General features: G+C 42.0%; 2 protein-coding genes across 7 annotated transcripts in view; one reads left to right on the top strand and one right to left on the bottom strand.

Moving 5' to 3' along the window:
• Positions 1 to 473: 473 nt before the first annotated feature.
• Positions 474 to 8,973, bottom strand: dtwd1 (DTW motif tRNA-uridine aminocarboxypropyltransferase 1). Of its 2 annotated transcripts, none has more exons than XM_080214303.1 (5): positions 8,765 to 8,973; positions 6,217 to 6,530; positions 4,565 to 4,708; positions 3,920 to 4,229; positions 474 to 853 (listed from the first exon to the last, which is right to left on the bottom strand). In XM_080214303.1, the coding sequence occupies exons 2-5, from the start codon at positions 6,502 to 6,504 to the stop codon at positions 621 to 623; spliced, it is 975 nt and encodes a 324-aa protein (XP_080070429.1). In that variant the 5' UTR covers positions 6,505 to 6,530; positions 8,765 to 8,973; the 3' UTR covers positions 474 to 620. The 2 variants fall into 2 exon arrangements, with proteins under 2 accessions (XP_080070429.1, XP_080070428.1); XM_080214302.1 differs by having other exon boundaries at positions 8,649 to 8,973.
• Positions 8,974 to 9,078: 105 nt separating this feature from the next.
• Positions 9,079 to 21,826, top strand: part of LOC145359568 (protein FAM227B-like) — a 210,687-nt gene continuing 197,939 nt past the window's right edge. For 3 of the 5 annotated variants that reach the window (XM_080214235.1, XM_080214238.1, XM_080214239.1), the window contains exons 1-3: positions 9,386 to 9,432; positions 10,790 to 10,866; positions 14,801 to 15,044. In XM_080214235.1, coding sequence (XP_080070361.1) covers positions 9,420 to 9,432; positions 10,790 to 10,866; positions 14,801 to 15,044 — 334 coding nt within the window. In that variant the 5' untranslated portion in view covers positions 9,386 to 9,419. Of the gene's footprint in view, positions 9,252 to 9,385; positions 9,433 to 10,789; positions 10,867 to 14,800; positions 15,045 to 21,826 lie in introns of those variants that run through there. The other 2 variants (XM_080214236.1, XM_080214237.1) reach the window with 2 other exon arrangements.

A 21,826-nucleotide genomic window follows, 5' to 3' on the forward strand; every position in this document is an offset into this window, starting at 1 on the left:
TTTTTCCGACAATCGACAATGGTTTCATGGTCATCAGTGGATTCTTAATTCCAGATTTTGTTTTAAACTTAATTCAAATTCCACCACCTGCTGTGGTGGTATTTGAACCCAGAATCCCAGAACATTAGCTCAGTTTCTGGATTAATAGTCTTGTGATAATACCACCAAACCATCCTTCCCCCTACCCTTTAGGGAAGACATTTTTTGAAAAACATACAGGATAGCATATTTTTCTAAAGACAATATTGGGGTAAATTTGACGTTTTGGTCCCTACAGAAATTGTCATGGAACAGAAAATTTGACAGACCGGATTCCCACCCAAATTTGATGTGCAGAAATACCCAGTCTTGGAAAATCCTGCCCAACAATGGCTCACTTAAAATATTTATCATATAATTGATCATAAATTTTAACGCCATGTCCTAAAGAAGTACTTTCTAAATGTTTAAATTCATTAAGGTTCAGAAACCAGTAGATAAATAAACAACCTGTACAAGTTTTAATCATGGATATTTCAATATCAAAAGATGGAATTTACTATAATCTTATATATGGTTCTAGGCTACAAACATCTTAATGAAACGTCAAGTTTGATAAGCATCACCAGTGACTTTTCAGTTCAGTTCAGCTTTCCAGCTGCATGTTTAGCTTTGTTGATTAATCTGTACATGAATGAATAGAAAAAGAACAGATTGTCATATTCCCCATTGTAGTTCTCCTTCAAAAGCAATCTATGATAATCAACTAGAAAATAGTAAATGGCCTCAATTGTAGCAAGATACGTGTCTGGTTTTCCTTTCTGGCGTCGCCAAAAACGTGTCTTTCGCGTTCTTAGTTCAACATGAAGCAACTCTGCAAAGAAAAGGGTACAGGAAAATATTTAAACTTTCTGAGAACTGTCAACACTAATATGTACCTTCACCAAGTCAGCATAAACCATACAAAAACAGAAAACGCTGGAAAATCTCAGCAGGTCTGACAGCATATGTGAAGAGAGAATAGACATGATATGGAGATGCCGGCGTTGGACTGGGGTAAACACAGTAAGACGTCTGACAACACCAGGTTTAAGTCCAATCAATTTATTTGATAGTAAACTCACAAGCTTTCGGGGTTTGCCCCTTCGTCAGGTGATTGGAGAGTTCTGGCCTCAGACAGAGCATATAACAGCACAGACAGTTTACAGATTACTGATTAGAATGCGAGTCTTTACAACTAACCTGCTATTCAAGTCTTAAAGATACTGACAATGTGAGTGGGAAGAGTATTATGCATAGGTTAAAGAGATGTGTATTGTCTCCAGACAGTACAGTAAGTGAGGTTTTGCAAACCCAGGCAAGTCATGGGGGTTACAGATAGTGCGACATGAACCCAAGATCCCGGTTGAGACCATCCTCATGTGTGCGGAACTTGGCTATCGGTCTCTGCTCAGCGACTCTGCGCTGTCGTGTGTCATGAAGGCCACCTTGGAGAATGTTCTCCAATAGCAAATGCAACGTTAGCATTCATGTCGAGAGGGCTAGAATACAAGAGCAGGGATGCACTTCAGAGGCTGCATGAGGCTCTGGTCAGACCCCATTTGGAGTATTGTGAGCAGTTTTGGGCACTGTATCTAAGGAAGGGTGTGCTGGCTTTGGAAAGGGTCCAGAGCAGATTCGCAAGGGTGATCCCTGGAATAAAGAGCTTATTGTATGAGAAACAGTTGAGGACTCTGGGTCTATTCTCGGAGTTTAAAAGGATGAGGGGGGGATCTTATAGAAATTTACAGAATACTGCGAGGCCTGGATAGGGTGGATGTGGAGAGGATATTTCCACTAGTAGGAAAAACTAGAATCAGAAGGCACAATCTCAGGCTAAAGGGATGATTCTTTAAAACAGATGAGGAGGAAGTTCTTCAGCCAGATAATGATGAATCAGTGGAACTCTTTGCTGCAGAAGGCCAGGTCATTGACTGTCTTTAAGACAGAGATAGATAGGTTCTTGATTAATAAGGGGATCAGGGGTAATGGGGAAAAGGCAGGAGAATGGGGATGAGAAAAATATTAGCCACGATTGCAACACGGAGCAGACTCAATAGGCCGAGTGGTCTAATTCTGCTCCTATGTCTTATGAGGGAGAAATGATTGGAGAACCTATACTGAAAGATAGATGAAGAAGGAAAGGAGGAAACTCAAGTACAATATTAACAATGCATGAACTGAATAGCTTGTTTCTGTACTGTATATTCTATATAATTCTCCACAAAGACCAATTCAAATATAATTTTAAAGACAACATGAACCAAAGTCATAGAACTAAATAAGATGGTAATTCAATGATTACATGGCATCAGTCTGGAAACAACTGACAGCAATATTTGAAACAATGGGCAGAATTTTCCAGCCTCGCTCGCCCCGAAATCCCACCCGAGGTCAACGGACCTTCCCATGATCCACCCCATTGCCCACTCCAATCCCCGTCGAGGGCAGAATGGTGAAATTTGCCCCAACATCTCAGTTTGATTTCCTTTGCACAATATGAATGAGGCTTCATAGCAATCACGTTACCAAAAATTTCATGGCAAACAAGTGTTAACCTAAGACGCAAACTACATCTTTGTGATTAGGATGCATTGTGTGCCGCATCATTTTCATTGTACCCATTTGTAAAGTGCCTGGTGACTCTTTCTAAAAACATTAAAATTGTTTAATAAATGCAAGTTTTGATTTAGATTTTAGCTGTTCCTTTTATATTTCTGTCCAATTTTCACAGAATCCTACAGTGCAGAAGAAGCCCTTTGGTCCATCGAGTCTGCACCAACACATGAAAGGCCCTGACCTGCCCACCTAATCCTACTTGCCAGCACTTGGCCCATAGTCTTGAATGTTATGCCGTGCCAAGTACTCGTACTCATCCAGGTACTTTTCAAAGGATGTGAGGCATCCTGCCTCCATCACCCTCCCAGGCAGTACATTCCAGACTGTCATCACCTTCTGAGCAAAAACATTTTTCTTCAAATTCTAAACCTTCCACCCCTCACTTTTAACTTGTATCCCCTCGTAACTGATCCTTCAACTAAGGGGAATGACTGCTCTCTATCTACTATGTCCATGCCCCTCATAACCTTGAACACCTCCATCAGGTGCACCCCCCCCCCCCCCCCCCCCCGCTTCTCTGCCCTGAGGAAACAATCCCAGCCTATCCAACCTCTCTTTATAACTTAAATGTTCCATCCCAGGCAGCATCCTGGTGAATCTCCTGTGTACCCCCTCCAGTGCTTTCACACCCTTCCTATAATTCCAGCTGTGGCCACACCAAAGTTCTACAACTCCATCATGACCTCTCTGCTTTTGTAATCTACACCTCAGTTGAAAAATGCGAGTGTGTCATATTCATTTTCCATTACTCTATTAACCTGCCTTTCCGTCTTTAGGGATCTGTGGACAAACATGCCAAGGTCCCTTTGTTCTTTGGAACTTCCCAGTATCAGACCTTTCATAGCATACTTCCTTGTACAGTATATTCCTTTCATAGTATTTTCCTTTCCATTTTCTCTATTTTCAGCAGGGAAATACAGAAGCAGAAAATCAACCGCTTCAAGGACCTCAATTTATAGAGAATAGCCAGAGGATGAAAGTGACACTTGGGGTGGGATGATGAGACATATATAAAAAAAAGTTAACAAACATAGATAGAGAGTAAAGAGGATTGAGGGAGAACAACAAAACAATTTTAAGTACTATTTCTCTGTAGACACATTGGAGCAGCTGTGAAAGATAATGGAATTGTCTAGTTTAAAAATCAGCTTGTGACAACAATTTTATCTAATCAGCTATTTATTAGTCAGATCAAAATATTTGGTGATTCTGCCTCTGTGCAAAGCAGAAACATCTTTGACAGGCAATGCCTGTTCATTTAATGTTCTAAGTTACACAGTACCTTGAAGGCGTTCATCAGTGATTATTTTGTTGGTTTGATTCCAGGTACTGTCAATAAATATCACTCTTTTTAATGGGGTCATGTTTATCTTCATCTCCCCAGCATTCTCTTCTTCTGTTGGATTCTCAGCATCCAAACTGTGTTGGTCACGTTTTGCACGTTTACTTTGTGGTCCTTCCAAAGTTATGCTCTCGTCAAGGTTGCCGACATTCTTGGAAGGTTTTGTAGGAACAGGTTTCTTGACGTTAGGTAAGTGCTTAGGAAGGTCTTCAAGGGAAACTGACTTTGGACCTGGGAACACCACTACAACCTTAAACAGAGAAATTAAGTATCAAATAAAGATAGATTAAAACAATACACTAAGATTACAAAATTATAAAACAGAACGATACTTTAAAATACCTTCAGATACTCTCATGTCATTTCCAACAGGTGGGAATGGCATGATGTGAACCAAGACCACACTATCTTACTTTGAACAGATCCAACACATCTCTTACAATCTTGTTATAGAGTGACATTAATAGGTAAATTCAACATAATTTGCCTAGTTAAATGGTATGTGCTAGCAAGCTAAAACAGATAAAAAATAAAAGACATCCACATCATCTCAGACAAAAGTAAGTGTGTATTTTGATAACTTACTTCATGCTTTTCCTCCTCATTGTCTGGCATGCAGGGGTATGTGTAAATATTAACATCATCACGAGCCAGCAGCTTTGCATGTATAGCAGTACTTTTGCCATCAGTTTCGTTGGGATGTTTGATAATATCAATCTTCAAAGGGAGCTGGAAATGGAAAATTTACCACAGCCTTTTTAACAAAGTCAAAATAAATAGACACAAAAGTATTGATAACAACAAACTTGTTTCTAATCTGCCTGTCATGTTCTTAAGTGCATCTTTCGTTGATCTGCAAGAAAATGCAGCAGCCAATTTGCACACAGCAAGACCCACTGAAAGGCAAAAGATAATTCTTTTAAAAATGTGCTCCTGGGATTAGGTATATCTGTATCCCTAGTTGCTTTGAGAAGGTAATAACTTACAACTGAGAATCTAGTAAGGCTGCCTAGAGGGCACTAAAAGTCAACTGCCTGATGTGAATTGAAGTCAAGTATACTCAGTGAGTTCTCGGCGGCACTAGTTGAAGAATGAACGATGCCTATCAGAAATATCTTGAGTGTGAGCATTGTAAATGCGCAGAATCAGATTCAGCTGTGGCACCACATGGACAAATAGTAATAAGTCACTACTTTCACGATTGAGGTGGCACAGTGGCAAAGTAGTTAGCACTGCTGCCTCACAGCATCGATGGTAGTCATGATGTGGAGATGCTGGTGTTGGACTGGGATAAACACAGTAAGAAGTCTCACAACGCCAGGTTAAAGGCCAACAGGTTTATTTGCTTGTGGCGTTCACTATCAAATAAACCTGTTGGACTTTAACCTGGTGTTGTGAGACTTCTTACTGTACCTCGCAGCGCCAGGGACCCGAGTTCTATTCCAGCCTCAGATCACTGTCTGTGTGGAGTTTGCACATTCTCCCCATGGGTTTCCTTCGGGTGCTCCAATTGCCTTCTGCAGTCTAAAGATATGCAGGTTGGGTTGACTGGCCATGCTAAATTGCTCTTTGGTGTCAGGGAGATTAGCAGGGTAAACGTATAGGGTTATGGGGATAGGCTTACATGGGATTGTAGTTGGTGCAGCCTTGATGGGCTGAATGGCCTTCTTCTGCACTGTATGATTGCACAGGAAAGAAAAACAATATACTCAAATTCAAGATGACTCACAGACTTTCTAATATCCAATGTTGGAAATATGACTTTCCAAACAAATGGCGGATAAGTCATAATGATATAAAAGTAAAGCAATCATTCAGAATCGTGAATTCGGCAGTATAACTACATACTACTATTTATATATTTTTGAATTATGAGAAATTGAAAGAAATAAAACACTAAGAATGATAGCATGATCTTGTTATAGTCATAGTTATAGCTTTGTTTTGAATGGAAGAAAAAGAACTCTGCCGTTTTACTACAACTTTGCAAGTCCTCCGAGTGTCAGTTTAAAAATTAATCCTTGTTAAAGGATGGGACAATTGGTTACAAATTCTTTTTCATTTACTGTATCAGAAACATAAGAAAAATGAGCAGTTTACATCCAGGTGAAGAATCAGGATGGTGTGGTTAGCTGAAAAAAAGTTGAAGTACTCACTGAGGTTCTGAACATTGGAAATGGGGACAGTGAATTCTGCATTATTCAACACTGAATGATGATAAAACCTTGGTTACTAACCTTGACCTGAGGTATCTCATCAGAATTCACACCATCTACCAAAAGGCAACACGAGTAACAGTAAAACATCCTCGAGCTCTGACATTTTGGGCATTTTGATCTACCCTTTTGTTGGAGTGTTTCTAGTATTGCCTGGGGAGCCAGTTTCAAATCTTTAAAAGAATCAGAAGCTTCTTCTTCACTGGCTTCCCTTGAATGGGTACACAGTCTCTCAGAACATTCACATTTACTTGCATCTGTGCAAAGTGCGTCTTCAGCTCTCATGTCTTTCTCTAAGCTCACTGACATCCTGAGGACTCATTACAGACTTATCTCTGAAATTAAAAAAAACATACAATTCGGTCAAGTCTTGGTTAATTAAGAATGTCTTCTTTTGAGTATTTCACTGTTCTCTTTGCAGCAAACATCTAGTTCATATGGTTCACGTTGATATTTTAAAGATAACGTTTAGTTCTGGGAAGGTGGCTGTTATTGAGGTAAGGTGACTAAAAAGATGAGATTGCCTGAACACCTAAGAGAAAAGGTTTCCCACGTTTATTTAATAGAGTTAGAATAGAAAAGATGAAGTCATACAACAGCAGGATGGCCTACACAGCTGCAGCACTGGAGATATGATGGCTGCACTGCTGACAAAGAAGTGTAGGCCAGAAAAACATTTAAAACCAAAATATTCATAGAATCCCTATAGTACAGAAGGAGCTATTCGGCCCATTGAGCATGGCATCGACAACAATCCCACCCTATCTCTGTAACCCCACATATTAACCCTGCTAATCCCTCTGAAATTAGGGTCAATTTAGCACGGCCAATCAACCCTAATCCGTACAATTTTGGATTGTGGGAGGAAACCAGAGCACCTGGAGGAAACCCATACAGACACAGGGAGAATGTGCAAACTTCACACAGACAGTGACCCAAGCTGGGAATCGAACTCGGGACCCTGGTGCTGTGAGACAGCACTGCTAACCACTGTGCCATCGTGCCTCAATACTGCGGGATGTTGGAAATCAGAAAAAAAAACAGAAAATGCTAGAAAACTCAGCAGGTCTGGCAACATCTGTGGTGAGAGAAAGAGTTAATATTTTGAGTCTGAATGGCTGCCCGCCAAAAAATTTAATCTCCATAATTAAAATTTCAAAATCAACGTACCAGAAAGAGAAAATGGTTAGACTTTAGGATTGTTAGAAGGGCCTACTCATAAATTCAGAGCCCCTGGCACTGACATAATGGGCTGAATGGCCTTTTTCTGCCACTGTAACCTTGTTATCGTTCTACGAGTTATACAGTACCTACCTCAGGAAGTCTTATGCCTGCTACCCAGTCTATATATGTCTATTTCTTAAATTAATGCAATTTCATCTAAGTTTTACGAGAGCATCTCCAGAAACAATTTACATTTCTGTTATCCCATTGTCACCTTTGGACGAACCCATTGTTACCTTTGAGAACCCATCATCATACTTATCCACATGCTGCATTGTGCCAATGTTTGGATTCAGCTTTCACGTAAATGCTAACAATAGCCACTATCATCTCACATTCACCACTATCTCTATATTGTCAACCTGACTGTCAATATTGACAAGTGATCTGACATTCAGTCTTGGATGAAATACAATTTCCTCCAGTTACAAACATGGATTTTCACTACAAAGGCAGCGAGCTCAAGTCAGGAAATTTCCTGATTCAACAGACCCACCTTGGTTTAAAAGGCCATGTTAGATGCAATTTTCACTCCGAAAAAGTGGAGTGGGGGCTCATCCCAAAAGTTGATTCTAGGCAGCCTCCAGGGTGGGCAAGTGCCATGCCAGGAAGACCTGCCTTAGTTCCCTGGACTTTGTCCTAGTGTTTTTGTTTTTGCAGCTGTTTGGCTCTCTAACCCTCACCCCCATAGCTCCTCCATGCCAATACATGCCCCCCCATGACCCCTCATAAATCCCATACAAATCCATGCCCCCACTCACCCCCACCTCCTCATACCCCCCCATCACCTCCACAGCCATCCATCCAGCATCCACCATGAAAACCTCAGAAAACATGGAGATGAGAAAGTAAATTTCTAACAATCGAATATAGCTCTCACTTATTCACTCTTTAACATAAAACACTCCTATTCAAGAAACCCACATAAATATTGTAAACCTCAAGTGGTGAATCTCTTATAAAAACGAACAAACCTTTACCCAGACCCCACATCAAAGGCAGATGATATTTTAATAGCCTCTTTAAACTGTCAATCAAATTGTGATCACAGAATCCCTTGCTGAAATAGATGGGTGGATAACTTAAATCAATATGAAAGATAAGGAATATTTCTGTATATTCTTACACATATGCCCAACACCTTGACATGAACTGTGACCATCCATTTCCAGTCAATAGCACGGACTGCACTGAATTCTAACACAGTTTGAAAAATCAAGCTTTCTTACACGATACTGTTGTCTATTGGGGTTTTATCCCACGCAATCTGTGATCACGGTATCTTCATTTTGTAGTGAAAGGAAATAAAAAATTAATCAAACAATGAAATCTGCTCCCACAAGACCTGCACCAAACTCCGGCCTTCTCCGGTAGGCTTCGGTTTTGTTTTCCCTCTCTCTGGTTCTGGAATCAAAAGACGCCTTAGTCCAAACAAAGCTGCGATAATTCGGGTGGTTTTTTTTAGGTTTTATTTACGGTAGTTCCCGCCAGGCCAAACATTGCCCCACAGATGCACCGCAACTCCAACTCACGCCCTTCGACCCCCACATTCCTTTCCTGACGGCGGAACTATTGTTTGCGGGAATGTGTTGAGCGGATCGGGAAACAGGGTGCACCCCCTCCCCACCGGAAGTGTCGTTGCTAGGACTCCATAGCAACAGAGCAGCAGTCAAACCATTCTCTGGTGTTTGGCTTTGTGAGTTCTCAGAGTCTCCCGGTTCTCAACACTGCAGCTCTTTATAACTGGCAGTAGACAAGAGAAAAGGTGTTGGAGAAATGATTGTTGAAAGTAGCTTGGAGGATATGTGGGCTGCCCAGTTGTAATTCTTGAAGTGAGGCTTGCCCATTTTTTGGTTTAACCTCTATTTTGATAGGTGATAGCTAGGAATGAACTGCTGCATTTGTTTAAATGGTATAATTGTTGGTATCAATTTCTGGTCATTGTCTCCTGGCACGTTTTTTCCATGCTGAAATTCAACTTCATCAACCCCTTTTGCTAAATGGCAGCTTGCGGTGAGACAATAAGTAACAGAGATCCATTTTGCATTACAGTATTAATTCTCAATATTTAAGTAACTAGACTCAACTTGGTGTCTCTTGCCCTGCACTCTATTGCTATATCCGATATATTTTCAAAGAAAGTAATGTAAAAGAATGACAATTATGTGTACCTTAGAGTGCTGTAGTGAAAATTACAAGAAATATTTAACGTTGTGAATATTTCATCTTTTCCTGTGATAAAGTCAATAATTTCGCTGTTCAGTACAGTTCAGGAGTTCAGTGTTCTGGTTGTTTTTATTTACCTCCAGTTCATTTACTTTGTTCATGTTCTGAACCTTGAAGGGGTAGCTAGCTCCACTGTGATTTGACGTGGTGGCAAGTTGCTGTGCCTTTGACCTGCAACACTTGGCAAAGTGATTCCATTTGCCACAGTTATTGCAAATCTTATTAATTGTGAAGTATGCACTTCTTTTTTGTTGGTGCTGACTGTTGCAGTTCAGGCTGGGTGTGTCCTGTACTGAGAAAACTTTAGTTTCTCCCCTTGATCCCTTAGGGTTCTGCTCAGACTGCTCGTTCAAAATGCAGATACTAATGCTGGATTATAACATTAGGTTCTTTTTCGCAGATGCTTGTACACGGCATCATTGTGTATTCCACACACTAAGTGGTCTGTTATGGGTGAGAGTACTAGACATGCACTTTTTTGCCAGAATTTTCAATGTTGAAGCGTATGATTGTATTGAATTCTGAGTTTCTAGTTAGTGGTGTTAGAAACATGTCTGTCCATGATGACATTTTTTACAGCCGCCCATATCTGTTCACATTTTCTTAATGGTACCTCAGGGTCCTCTCAGTCTTCCTCCCCTGGAAGATGAAGGGTTAATTTTTTTTGACTATCTCTGGGCTCGCTAGGTTCAAAAGCTTGTACTTTCTTCAATCTGTCGGAGAGACCAGCATGGTAGCATATGCGTCATTCCTTTTCAAACATTTTCAAATTGTCAGTGATATTCTTACTGAAGGTGAATGCTTCAATGCACCAAAGTCCTTGTGCCATCTTGGCGAGCTCATGACACCATGTAAAGTTGCTGGGTTATATAGAAAAGATGACAAAGGACTAAATGGCTTACTATAAGTCCTTCAGCAACTCTTACAATTCAATCCTGTAGCCACACATTGATAAGAACTCCTGTGCCATCAACACTTCGCGCCCTAGGTGCAGATCATGGCAATATATACCTGAATATACTTCTACAGCACTGAGAACTATTTTAATTCAGTTAAGTTCCTAACTAATTTAGTATGAAAGATTTTAAGTTTTGTTTGTTTATTATGTCACTAGATGCTTTAATAAAACAATAATATTTTACAGCTGCAATCTATAAATATTTATACAAAATGGAAAATGAACCTAAAACCTTTGAAGAATTCTTGCGCTCTCAGGATCTGGTAAGTGACTTTGCTTACTCTTTGCACATCCTATTATGATTAAATGGTGTAGAAAAAATCCAATTTAGCCTATTACATCAGTTTCACTGCAGTTGCGCATCTTAGTTATCCGTTCCAGACCCATTTTCCTGCTCTTTACTAGCAGTTTTCTGAGTTTGAATTGAATCAACCAAAATCCACATGCAGTAATAATTCTCTGCCTGAACCGAAAGTCTCAACTGCCCCGACCCTCACTAGGTTCAATTCCTACTGTGTCCGCACTTGATCCCCTCCCTACCTGACTTCTTGCTATTCAGCTGCTCCTCCGCCCTCTCGACCCAATTCTTACCAGCACTGTAAATAGCTGCCTTTGAACAATATCACCTCCCCCTTCAAAGCTGCATTTATTCTTCATCGGCACTGTAGATCTCTGCTACTCCATGGAGAATTTTAGTATTCCTACTCTGTTTTTGTTTTAGGTATCATTTCACATTTATCTTTGCTAAGCTCCATTTGTGGCATGCCCATCTACTCCCCAAACCCCTTATTCTCTTGTCATCTGCTGTATTCTTTCTTATAATTTGTTTTGTGCTCTAATTTGACATCTCAGAATAAAGGTTTATAAGAGAAAGTACTACACTATTTTATCATTTCAGAAGTATTTATCATGATCTGCACTGTATGATTCTATACATAATTTCCTTAGCTTTCATAAAGTATATTGATCAACCGTCTCAGAAAAAGCTTGCTGAGCTTGAATTATATTCATTCTTTCAAAATTTCTGGGTTTCCAGAATTTAATCAAATAAAATGAATGATGGGTGGAATTTTCCCCAAGGTTGACATTTTGGGTGAGAAAATTGGTGCAATGTCCAATGTGAATCTGATAGCAATCTTGCTGCACTTAGTCATTTTTTGGGAGGGTGCAAATTTGGCACCAGTTTGGAGAGGAGCATGACCTAAATATGTTGGCAAGCTCAGCTTCACGGAGATTTTCAGGGTGCCTCGACTGCAAAGTGAAATTGGAGACCTTTCTGGCATTGGAACCCCCTCCCCATTGATGCCATGTTCCCTCTTGCTCTCGTGAATACAGCTCACCGGTCTGATCTACCCACCACCCCCCCATTGTTAAAAAAAAGATTGCCAGCACTGGGGCCTTCCCAACGGGCCACCATCATGCCCCACCCATCTGCATGTGCTGCCCCCTTCATGCCCCACCCCATCATGCTCCTCCCCATCATGTCCCAATCCCCTTCATGCTATGCCCCTTGGCACTGCTCCCTTAGCACTCCCAGGGTGCTAGGGCACTGCACAGCCCTTTCTCTGGTCACTTGGGGGCTTCAGTGGTCTCCGAGCCCCCCCTGTTTTGCCAGTATGACTTGTTTCCATTTTTGGAAATCAGTCCAAAAGGATTTGCACCGGGTTCCCTGGAATTGACTAAACATATTTAAATGGATATTTAAATAGCCGGCGCAAAACATGCTAGGCCTGCCTCCTGTGATTATCCGACCCAGGATGTTCTGTACATGTGTGTGGGGGGCCTGAGAATTCATATGTGACTGGAATCCTTGCCAGTGTACCAATGTCTTTTTGCAAGTAGGTTGTAAACACTGCTTGTCACTGCAGATGAAGTAACAAGCCAGGTTGGCTTTGGCTTTTGCACTACACAGATGCTAGATGAAACTGCAGGCCTGATGATACACCTACAAAAAATTAAATATGCCCAGCAATTAAGCATGCATCTCATCAACCTTTCTGTGTCCTGTATATGTCAGGATTGTCAATCTCTTCCGATAAAATCAATGTGTATTTTAATGTGTTCTTACCAGGCTTGGAGGTCAAATTTATGACTTTTGACCGGACTCTCCTATCTTCTTTTATTTGCTCTTATTGAGCCATTGATATATATGACTTGGAACAAGTAAAGCTTTCAAGTCAGATAACAGACTTTGTACTTGAATAAAATGCTTAGTTTTTACTTCCTGCCATTAACAGCAATGTAGTTACCGCACTAAAGAATCATCTTGGACAGATGGAGAGAAACAGGTTTTGATAGAGTGGATAAAGAGGGAGTTTTTCCATTTGTATACAAGAGCATATATAGGAACATAAAAAAACTTAACTAAAGTCACATACCCATGTACAATTTGTGCTGGGCTGCGCAGGGTTGGAGAATCAATCTGCTGGTTGAGGCTGAAATGCTCAACTCATTTAAAAGGTACATGGATCTGCATCTGAAGTTTTAAAGTTGAAAGTTTATTTATGAGTGTCACAAGTAGGCTTACATTAACACTGTGATGAAGTTACTGTGAAAATCCCCTAATCGCCACACTCCGGCACCTGTTCAGGTACACCGAGGGAGAATTTAGCACGGCCAATGCACTAACCAGCATGTCTTTCGGACTGTGAAAGAAAACCAGAGCACCCAGAGGAAACTCACATAGACAAGGGGGAGAATGTGCAGACTCCGCACAGACAGTGATCCAGGTCGGGAATTAAACCCGGGTCTCTGGTGCTATGAGGCAGCGCTGCTAACCGTAGTACCACCATGAAGTACTATAACCTGCAAGACTATGGACCAAGCATGCAAGTAGGATTAAAATGAGCGGCTAGTTTTTTTTTCTTTTTTGTTGGTGTAGACATAACGGACTGAATGGCCTCTTTCTGCATCATTAATTTTCTGTGGTTCTACAGAGGTCATCAATAGAAGAAAGTCAGCAAGAAATTTAATAGGGAATGCAGAAGAAATAGAGCGAGAGGCTGATTTTAATATTTAAATCCAAATTTAAATATGAATAGTGAGCCTGGGACATATTCGTACCGGCTCACTTGCCTTCATGGCCTCACCAGTGGAGGCCCTCACTGACAAGAATCACGTATGGTCTCCAGCAACGGGGAGGAGATGTGATGGTCTTGCTGGTGGGATCGAAGGCAGTATGATGGGAGAGCCTTAATTACTTAGGGGTGGGATTTCTGTCCAAAGTTCCACCCTGGAGAGTTGTTGTCCAGTCTGATTAGCCAGCGGCACTGTATTCTTAGTAGTGTCAGAAGATAGTAGTTGCTGGGATTACAACCAATTCTCAAAAAGAAGTGACGATGGATACTGGACTTGAGTCTGGAGATTTGGGTTGGCACAGTTGTGAGACCTAAGAGAGGGGAGGATGGAGTGTGGGGAGTCTTGTTAGAGAGGAGTGGATGTAAGCATAAAGGGGGAGGTATCATTTTGAGGGATATTTTCCCAAAGGGCACAGGGGATCTCCCTCACCTTGCTGCCCGACAGCAGCCTACTCAATGAAAGGTGCCAGACTGTTTGTTTTCTTATTGCCTTATTCTGCAAGCTGAAAAATTATGGTGGAGGCATCATATGGAGGATGGGGCGGATGGGAAGGCTGACCATCTGCTATATTACTATATCATAGAATCCCGACAATGTGTGAGGAGCCCATTGAGGTTGCACTGACTCTACAACAGAACATCTTACCCAAGCCCAATCCTGCCCTTTCCATGTAACCCCATATATTTATGCTACTAATCCCCCAAACCTACATATCTTGGGCCACTAAGGGACAACTTACCATGGCCAGTGCACCTAACCAGCACATCCTTTGCACAGTGGGAGGAAACTGGAGTCTCCGGAGGAAATCCACACAGATACTGGAGAATATACACACTCCGCACAAACAGTGGCCCAAGCCATGAATCGAACCCAGGTCCTGGTGCTATGAGGCAGCAGTGCTAACCACTGTGCTTCCATGCCACTCTCAAAATTAAAAAAATTATAGTAGTTTAAAAATTGGAAAAATATTTTGTCTGTCAAAAGTTGCCAAAAATGAAAATGCATTTCTTCCTTGATTTAACATGATACTTTACATAAAATTATTACATTTTACGATTTAAAAAAATTTAACCTAACTACATCTTTTAGTTTGTGACGTTTATCCTTTTTATGTTATAGACTAATTGGCCAGCATTACCCCATGATGAAGATGAGTTTCAAATGAATGTTCAGCCTGATATATTTAGTTCATGTGAAGAAACTGAGCAATACATTCGTGAACGCGTCCCTTTCGAGATGGAGGTTCTTGATAACATTGGACAAAGAATTGATCAATTTGTATCCCGACTGGAAAAATATTCCTCAAGGATTCTTTCAGATGAACCCAGGAAGGTCAAAGACCTTTTCTATGTACCATCAAAGGGTAATTTGTTTGTACCTATTTCAGTATGGTTTTTCAGCTGCATCTTGTCAGATCAAAATTTGCTGGAAATACTTAGCAGCTCATGTAGCACCTGTTGCAGAAAGAAACACAGTTAAGAGGCAGGTTTTTTAGAAGTTGATGGGGATAGGTTGGCTCAGAATTTCAGGCCAGCCAGCATGCTGATTTGCTGGCATCCTCCCATCCCCAAATTACTTTTGAGAAGACCAGATGGTTGGGACAGCCAGTTGACTTACTAATTGCCCCTCCTGGAATTTTCCGATTAGTATGGGTGGCTCCCAAGGCTGGAAGACCAATATGAGGTCCTCTCGTGATGGTGCCTCAGCAGTCCTGCCATCTGAGGTGGGAATTACTGAGACAGAGAGAGAGAGGGTATCCTACTATAGAGATGCCCTTTGAAGACCAAGGAAATTATTTGGGTTAAAAATAGCCAGATCATATTTGTGGAGGGACTTCTCTTACACTGCGTGGCTAGTAGCTGCCAATGGTCATAGCAGGTAGGGGAGGCTTTTGGCAGGATAAATCGTTTCCCTGTCCTATCTCCTGCCTGTCAGCTGCCTCCTCTTACTGGCTGTATTTTTGCCACAGTGTGGGGCCAGAATAATGGGTGGTGAGCATGCTCCTTGGCCACTTATTAGCCATATTGCCAAGATTGTGGGCATGTCATAACCATGCGTTGTAGAGTTGGGATTCAGAACTAATCCTGACATCAGGATCCAAACCCTAAATGGAAAATGAGCCCGATGTTTCAGATTGATCATCTTATATTTGCAATGTATTACCTCCGCCACTGAAGGCAGGTTAGAGGTAATGTTTTTGCCCCTGTTGTATCTCAAAACTAATGGACAGATTTCCACGGGACCTGGTCCACAGGTTGTGTATGGCCCAGGAGAGAACTGATTAACTTTTGATAAAGATGCAGATTCGGATTCTGGAATTTTTTGAGGTTTTTTTCTGAGAATTTTGTGTGTTGTTTCATGTAGAATGTTGTTAATTATTTTGGAATTTTATTGAATGTCTCAACTGCTGTGGTAGAATTTTTCACAACTGTCAAAATGTGTGCAGACTTTTCAGAGCAGGTTGTTGGATGTGGATTGGCCTGAAGCCTCCCCACTGAGATGGAAGACTTTTTCTCTCAGTTTTGTAGTTACAGAGCATCAGCCTTGAGAGGAAATGTCTCAAGAAAGAGCTGCATAATTTATCAATGAGTTAGTATACCATGGTAGTGGTATACTCTCTACTGAGTGCCCTCTACACCTGTATTGCATGTTTAAGCATCCTGAGGTGCTTCACAGAGGCATGAGTTTAAAAAAATAAGAAACCGAGCCAAAAAAGGAGATATTACAGAAGGGGAATCAAAATTAATGGTCAGAAGGTAGGTTTCAGAAAGTAAGAGTGGTGAACTCGTTGAGGGCTTTAAGGAAGGAACTCTATAGAGTGGAAGAGAGGTGGCTGAAGACATGGCCACCTTCTGTAAACCAAACAAGCTGGGCTCAGAGAGTTTGGCCTCAGACAGTAATCAGACTAGATGACACAGTCAGTGATAAAGGAGAAAAATATGTAATGGGTGGACAAAAGCAATGGGCGAAATCTCCCAGCTCTTCATGCCAGTGGGATCTTCTGATCCTACTGACAGCACACCCTTGCCTTGGGTTTCCCAGCGCCATGGGTGGAATCAGTGGAAAATCCCATTGATAGAGATCAGAAGATCCCACCACCAGCCATTGGTGTGCCACCTCCCACTGCTAAAAAACACACCACAGGTGGGGGAGCAGAGAATCTCACCCAATAGTTTCCGTATTCCCAATGTTTAATTGGGAGAAGTTGCAACTTGACCCACACTAGATGCAAAGCAGAGTAGTGGAAGGGGTCAAAAGAAACAGCTGAGGTAGCTTTCATGATCATATAAGAGCTGGAAGAGTTGACAGATAAGGAGATTCAAATCATGTAGGATTTTAAGCATAGAATCAGAGTTTGAACTTTCACACATGGGGGAGGAGTCACTGTAGATCAGCAAGAATGTAAATAATTGTGAACAGGATTTGGGGAGGAGTGGGGTACAAGGAGTAAGCTTTTGGATGTGCTGCAGTTTACGGTGAATGTAACATAGAAAGTTGACCAGGAAAGCATTGGCGTGATCAAATTTGGAGGTGAGGGAACATGTATGAGAGTTTTAGCAGCATATGTGGAGGCGATGGCCTAGTGGTATTATCACTTGATTATTAATCCAGATACCCAGATAATGCTCTGGGGACTTGGGTTCAAATCCTGCCATGAGAAGTGGTGGGATTTGAATTCAATAAAAAAAATTTGGAATTAAAAGTCTACGGATGACCATGAAACCATTGTCAATTGTCAGAAAAATCCATCTGCTTCACTAATGTCCTTTCGGGAAGAAAATCTGCCGTCCTTACTTGATCTTGCTTACATATGGCTCCAGAGCCACAGCAATGTGGTTGACTCTCAGCTATCTTCTGAAATGGCCTAGCAAGCCACTCAGTTGTAACAATCGCTACAAAGTCTCAAAAAAGAAATTAAACCAGACGGACTACCTCGCATCAACCTAGGCACTGGAAAAGACAACAGCAAAACAAACAGCCCTGTCGACCCTTCAAAGTCCTCCTTACTAAACATCTGTGGGCTAAGGCCAGAATTAGGAGAACTGTCTCATGGACTAGTCAAGCTACAGCCTGGCGTAGTCGTGCTCGTGGAATCATACTTTACAGAAAAACACCCCAGGGATTATCATTCCTGAAATGTCCTGTCCCACCGGCAGGACAGATATAGCAGAGGTGGCAGCACAATGGTATACAGAGTTGCCCTGGGAGTCCTTAACATTGACTCTGGACCCCATGAAGTCTCATGGCTTCAGGTTAAACATGGAAACCTCTTACTGGTTACCACGTACCATTCTACTTCAGCTGTTGAATCAGTATTCCTCCAATTTGAACAATACTTGGAGGAAGCACTGAGGGTACTCTGAGTGGGGGATTTCAAAGTCCATGACCAAGACTGGCTCGGCAGCAGCACTACTGATCGAGCTGGTCGGGTCCTAAAGTATATAACTGCTAGACTGGGTCTGTAGCAGGTGGTGAAGGAACCAACAAGAGGAAATTGCATACTTGACCTCATCCTTACCAATATGCTGGTTGCAGATGCATCTGTCCATGGTAGTATTGGTAAGGGTGACCACCGCACAGTGCTCGTGGAGACGAAGTCCCGTCTTTGCATTGAGAATAACCTCCATCGTGTTGTTGACACTATCACCGTGCTAAATTGGACAGACTTCGAACCAAACTAGCAACTCAAGACATCCATGAGGCTTTGTGGGCCATCAGCAGCAGCGGAATTGTACTCCAGCACAATCTATAACCTCGTGGCCCGGCATATCCCCCACTCAACCATTACTATCAAGTCAGGGGATCAACCCTGGTTCAATGGAGATTACAGAAGGGCATGCCAGGAGCAGCACCAGGCATACCTAAAAATGAGGTGAAACTGCAGAACAGGACTACTTGCATGCCAAACGGCAAAAGCAGGAAGTGATGGACAGAGCTAAGCGATCCCACAACCAACAGATCAGATCTAAGTTCTGCAGACCTTCCACATCCAGTCGTGAATGGTGGTGGACAATTAAACAACTCACTGGAGGAGAAGGCTCCTCAAATATCCCCATCCTAAATGATGGAGGAGCCTAGCACATGAGTGCAAAAGATAAGGCTGAAGCATTTGCAACAGTCTTCAGCCAAAAGTGCTGAGTGGGTGATCCATCTCGACTTCCTCCAGTGGGGCCCAGCATCTCAGATGCCAGTTCCTGCTAATTCGATTCACTCCATGTGATATCAAAAACAGTTGGAGGCCCTGGATACTGCAAAGGCAATGGGCCCTGATAACATTCCAGCAATAGTACTGAAGACTTGTGCTCCAGAACTTGCCACTCCCCTAGCCAAGCTCTTCCAGTACAGTTACAACACTGACATCTACTCAACAATGTGGGAAATTGCCCAGATATATCCTGTACACAAAAAGCAGGACAAATCCAACCCGTTCGATTATCGCCCAATCAGTCTACTCTCGATCATCAGTAAGGTGATGGAAAAGGCCATCAACAGTGCTATCAAGCAGCACCTGCTCAGCAATAACCTGCTCAGTGATGTCCAGTTTGGGTTTCGCCAGGGTCACTCAGTTCCTAACGTCATTACTGTCTTGGTTCAAACATGGACAAAAGATCTGAATTCCAAAGGTTAGATGAGAGTGATAGCCCTTGACATCAAGACCGCATTTGACCAAGTGTGGCATCAAAGAGCCCTTGCAAAACTCAAATCAGTGGGTATCAGGATATCCGTTGGTTGAAGTCATACCTGGTACATAGGAAGACGGTTGTGGAGGGTTGGTCATCTCAGCTCCAGGACATCTCTGCAGGAGTCCCTCAGGGTAGTGTCCTAGGCCCAACAATCTTCAGCTGCTTCATCAATGACTTTCCCTGTCATAACGTCAGAAGTGGGGATGTTCGCTGATGATTGTGCAATGTTCAGCACCATTTGTCACTCAGATGCTGAAGCAGTCCCTGTTCAAATGCAGCAAGATATGGACAATATCCAGGCTTGGGCTGACAAATGGCAAGTAACATTCGTGGCACACAAATGCCAGGCAATGACCATCATCAATAAGAGACACTCTAAGCACCGCCCCTTGACATTCAATGAGGTCAACATTCTTGGGGTTACCATTGACTAGAAACTCAACTGGACTCACCACATAAACACAGTGGCAACAAGAGCAGGTCAGAGGCTAGGAATACTGTGGCAAGTAACTCAGGTCCTGACTCCTTTAAAGCCTATTCAGCATCTACAAGGCACAAGTCAGGAGTGTGATGGAATACTCCCCACTTGCCTGGATGGGTGTAGCTCCAACAGCACTCGAAGCTGCACCCGTCCAGGACAAAGCAGCCTGCTTGTTTGGTACCACATCTACAAACATTCAATCCCTCCCCCACTGACGTTCAATAACAGCAGTGTATTTTATCTAAAAGATGCACTGCAGCAATTCACCAAAGGTCCTTAGACAACATCTTCCAAACCCACGACCACTTCCATCTAGAAGGACAAGGGCAGCAGATAAATGGGAACACCACCACCTGCAAGTTCCCCTCCAAGCCACTCACCATCCTGACTTGGAAATATATTGTTGTTTCTTTGCAGTCACTGGGTCAAAATCCTGGAATTCCCTCCCTCACAGCATTGTGGGTCAACCTTCAGAAAATGGACTGCAGCGATTCAAGAAGGCAGCTCACCATCACCTTCTCAAGGAGGCAACTAGGGATGGGCAATAAATGCTGGCCAGCCAGCATTTATTGCCCATAACCACAAATGAATAAAATATTGGCTGAGCTTGAGTGGAGACAGGCAAAGTTATAAAGGTGATCATTATACTATTGCTGTAAATCATTTGCATTTCCAAATGATTTAACCAATAGCATAATATTGAGGGATTTAAGGAGGCCTTTGATAGTGGAGACAAAAAACTAAAATTACCTTTAGTCTATAGAATGATTGATAAGATCAGGTGAAGTTGGAGCAGGAATAGGCCATTAAACCCATCAAATCTGTCCTGCTATTCAGTAAGATCTTGGCTGATCTGATTGTGGCATTAATTCCACTTACCTGCCTGCCCACCATAACTCTTGATTCCTTTGTAGATCAAAAATCTGACTAATATAGCCTTGAATATATTCAGTGACCCAGTGTCCACTCTCTGGAAGAGAATTCCAAAGACTACGACCTTCTGAGATATGAAATTCCTCCTAATTTCCATATTAAATGGGAGATCCCATATTTTTAAACTCTCTCCCGCGTTGTCAATTCTCCCTTAAGGGGAAACATACACTCAGCATCCATCCTGTCAAGCCCCCAAGAATCTTATATTTTGAAAGGTTACCTCATTCGTCTAAACTCTTATGAGTATAGGCCAAACCTACTTAAGCTTCCCCATAAGAAAACCCGTTTAATCCAGGAAATAGCCGAGTGAACCTCCTCTGAACTCCTAATGCAAATAAAGTTAAAAAGTTTATTTCTAGTCACAAGTAGGCTTACATTAACACTGCAATGAAGTTCCTATGAAAATAACCTAGTTGCCACACTTCAGTGCCTGTTCATATACACTGAAGGAGAATTTAGCATGGCCAATACGCTTAACCAGCGCATCGTTCTGACTGCGGGAGGAAACCGGAGCACCCGGAGGAATGAGCACTTTGCCTGTGTTGCAATCACATTAAATGGAGGAAACCCATGCGGATATGGAGAGAATGTGCAAACTCCACACAGAGAGTGACCCAAGCCAGGAATCGAATCCGGGTCTCTGCTACTGTGAGGCAGCAGTGCTAACCACTGTGCCACCATACCACCCCAAGTATATCTTTCCTTAAGTAAGTAAAACAAAACTGGCCAAAATACTTTAGTTATGGCTACACCAATGTCCTGTAGAGTTGTAGCAAGACCTCCCTACCTTATTATTTCACTCTTTTGCAATGTAGGCCAAGATTCTATTTGCTTTCCTAATTAATTGTTGTACTTGCATGTGAACCATTTGTGAGTCATGAACAGGGACATTCAAATCCCTCTGTATCGCAACATTTTGCAGTCTCTCATAATTTCAATAATATTCTTTTCTATTCTTCCTGCCCAAGTGGACAACCTCATATTTTCTCACATTATATTCCATCTGTCATTTTTTGTCTACTTACTTAAAATATCCGTATCCCATTA

Source organism: Carcharhinus amblyrhynchos, chromosome 28 (assembly GCF_965287045.1).
Source record: "Carcharhinus amblyrhynchos chromosome 28, sCarAmb.v2.hapA, whole genome shotgun sequence".
NCBI classification, from domain to species: domain Eukaryota; kingdom Metazoa; phylum Chordata; class Chondrichthyes; order Carcharhiniformes; family Carcharhinidae; genus Carcharhinus; species Carcharhinus amblyrhynchos.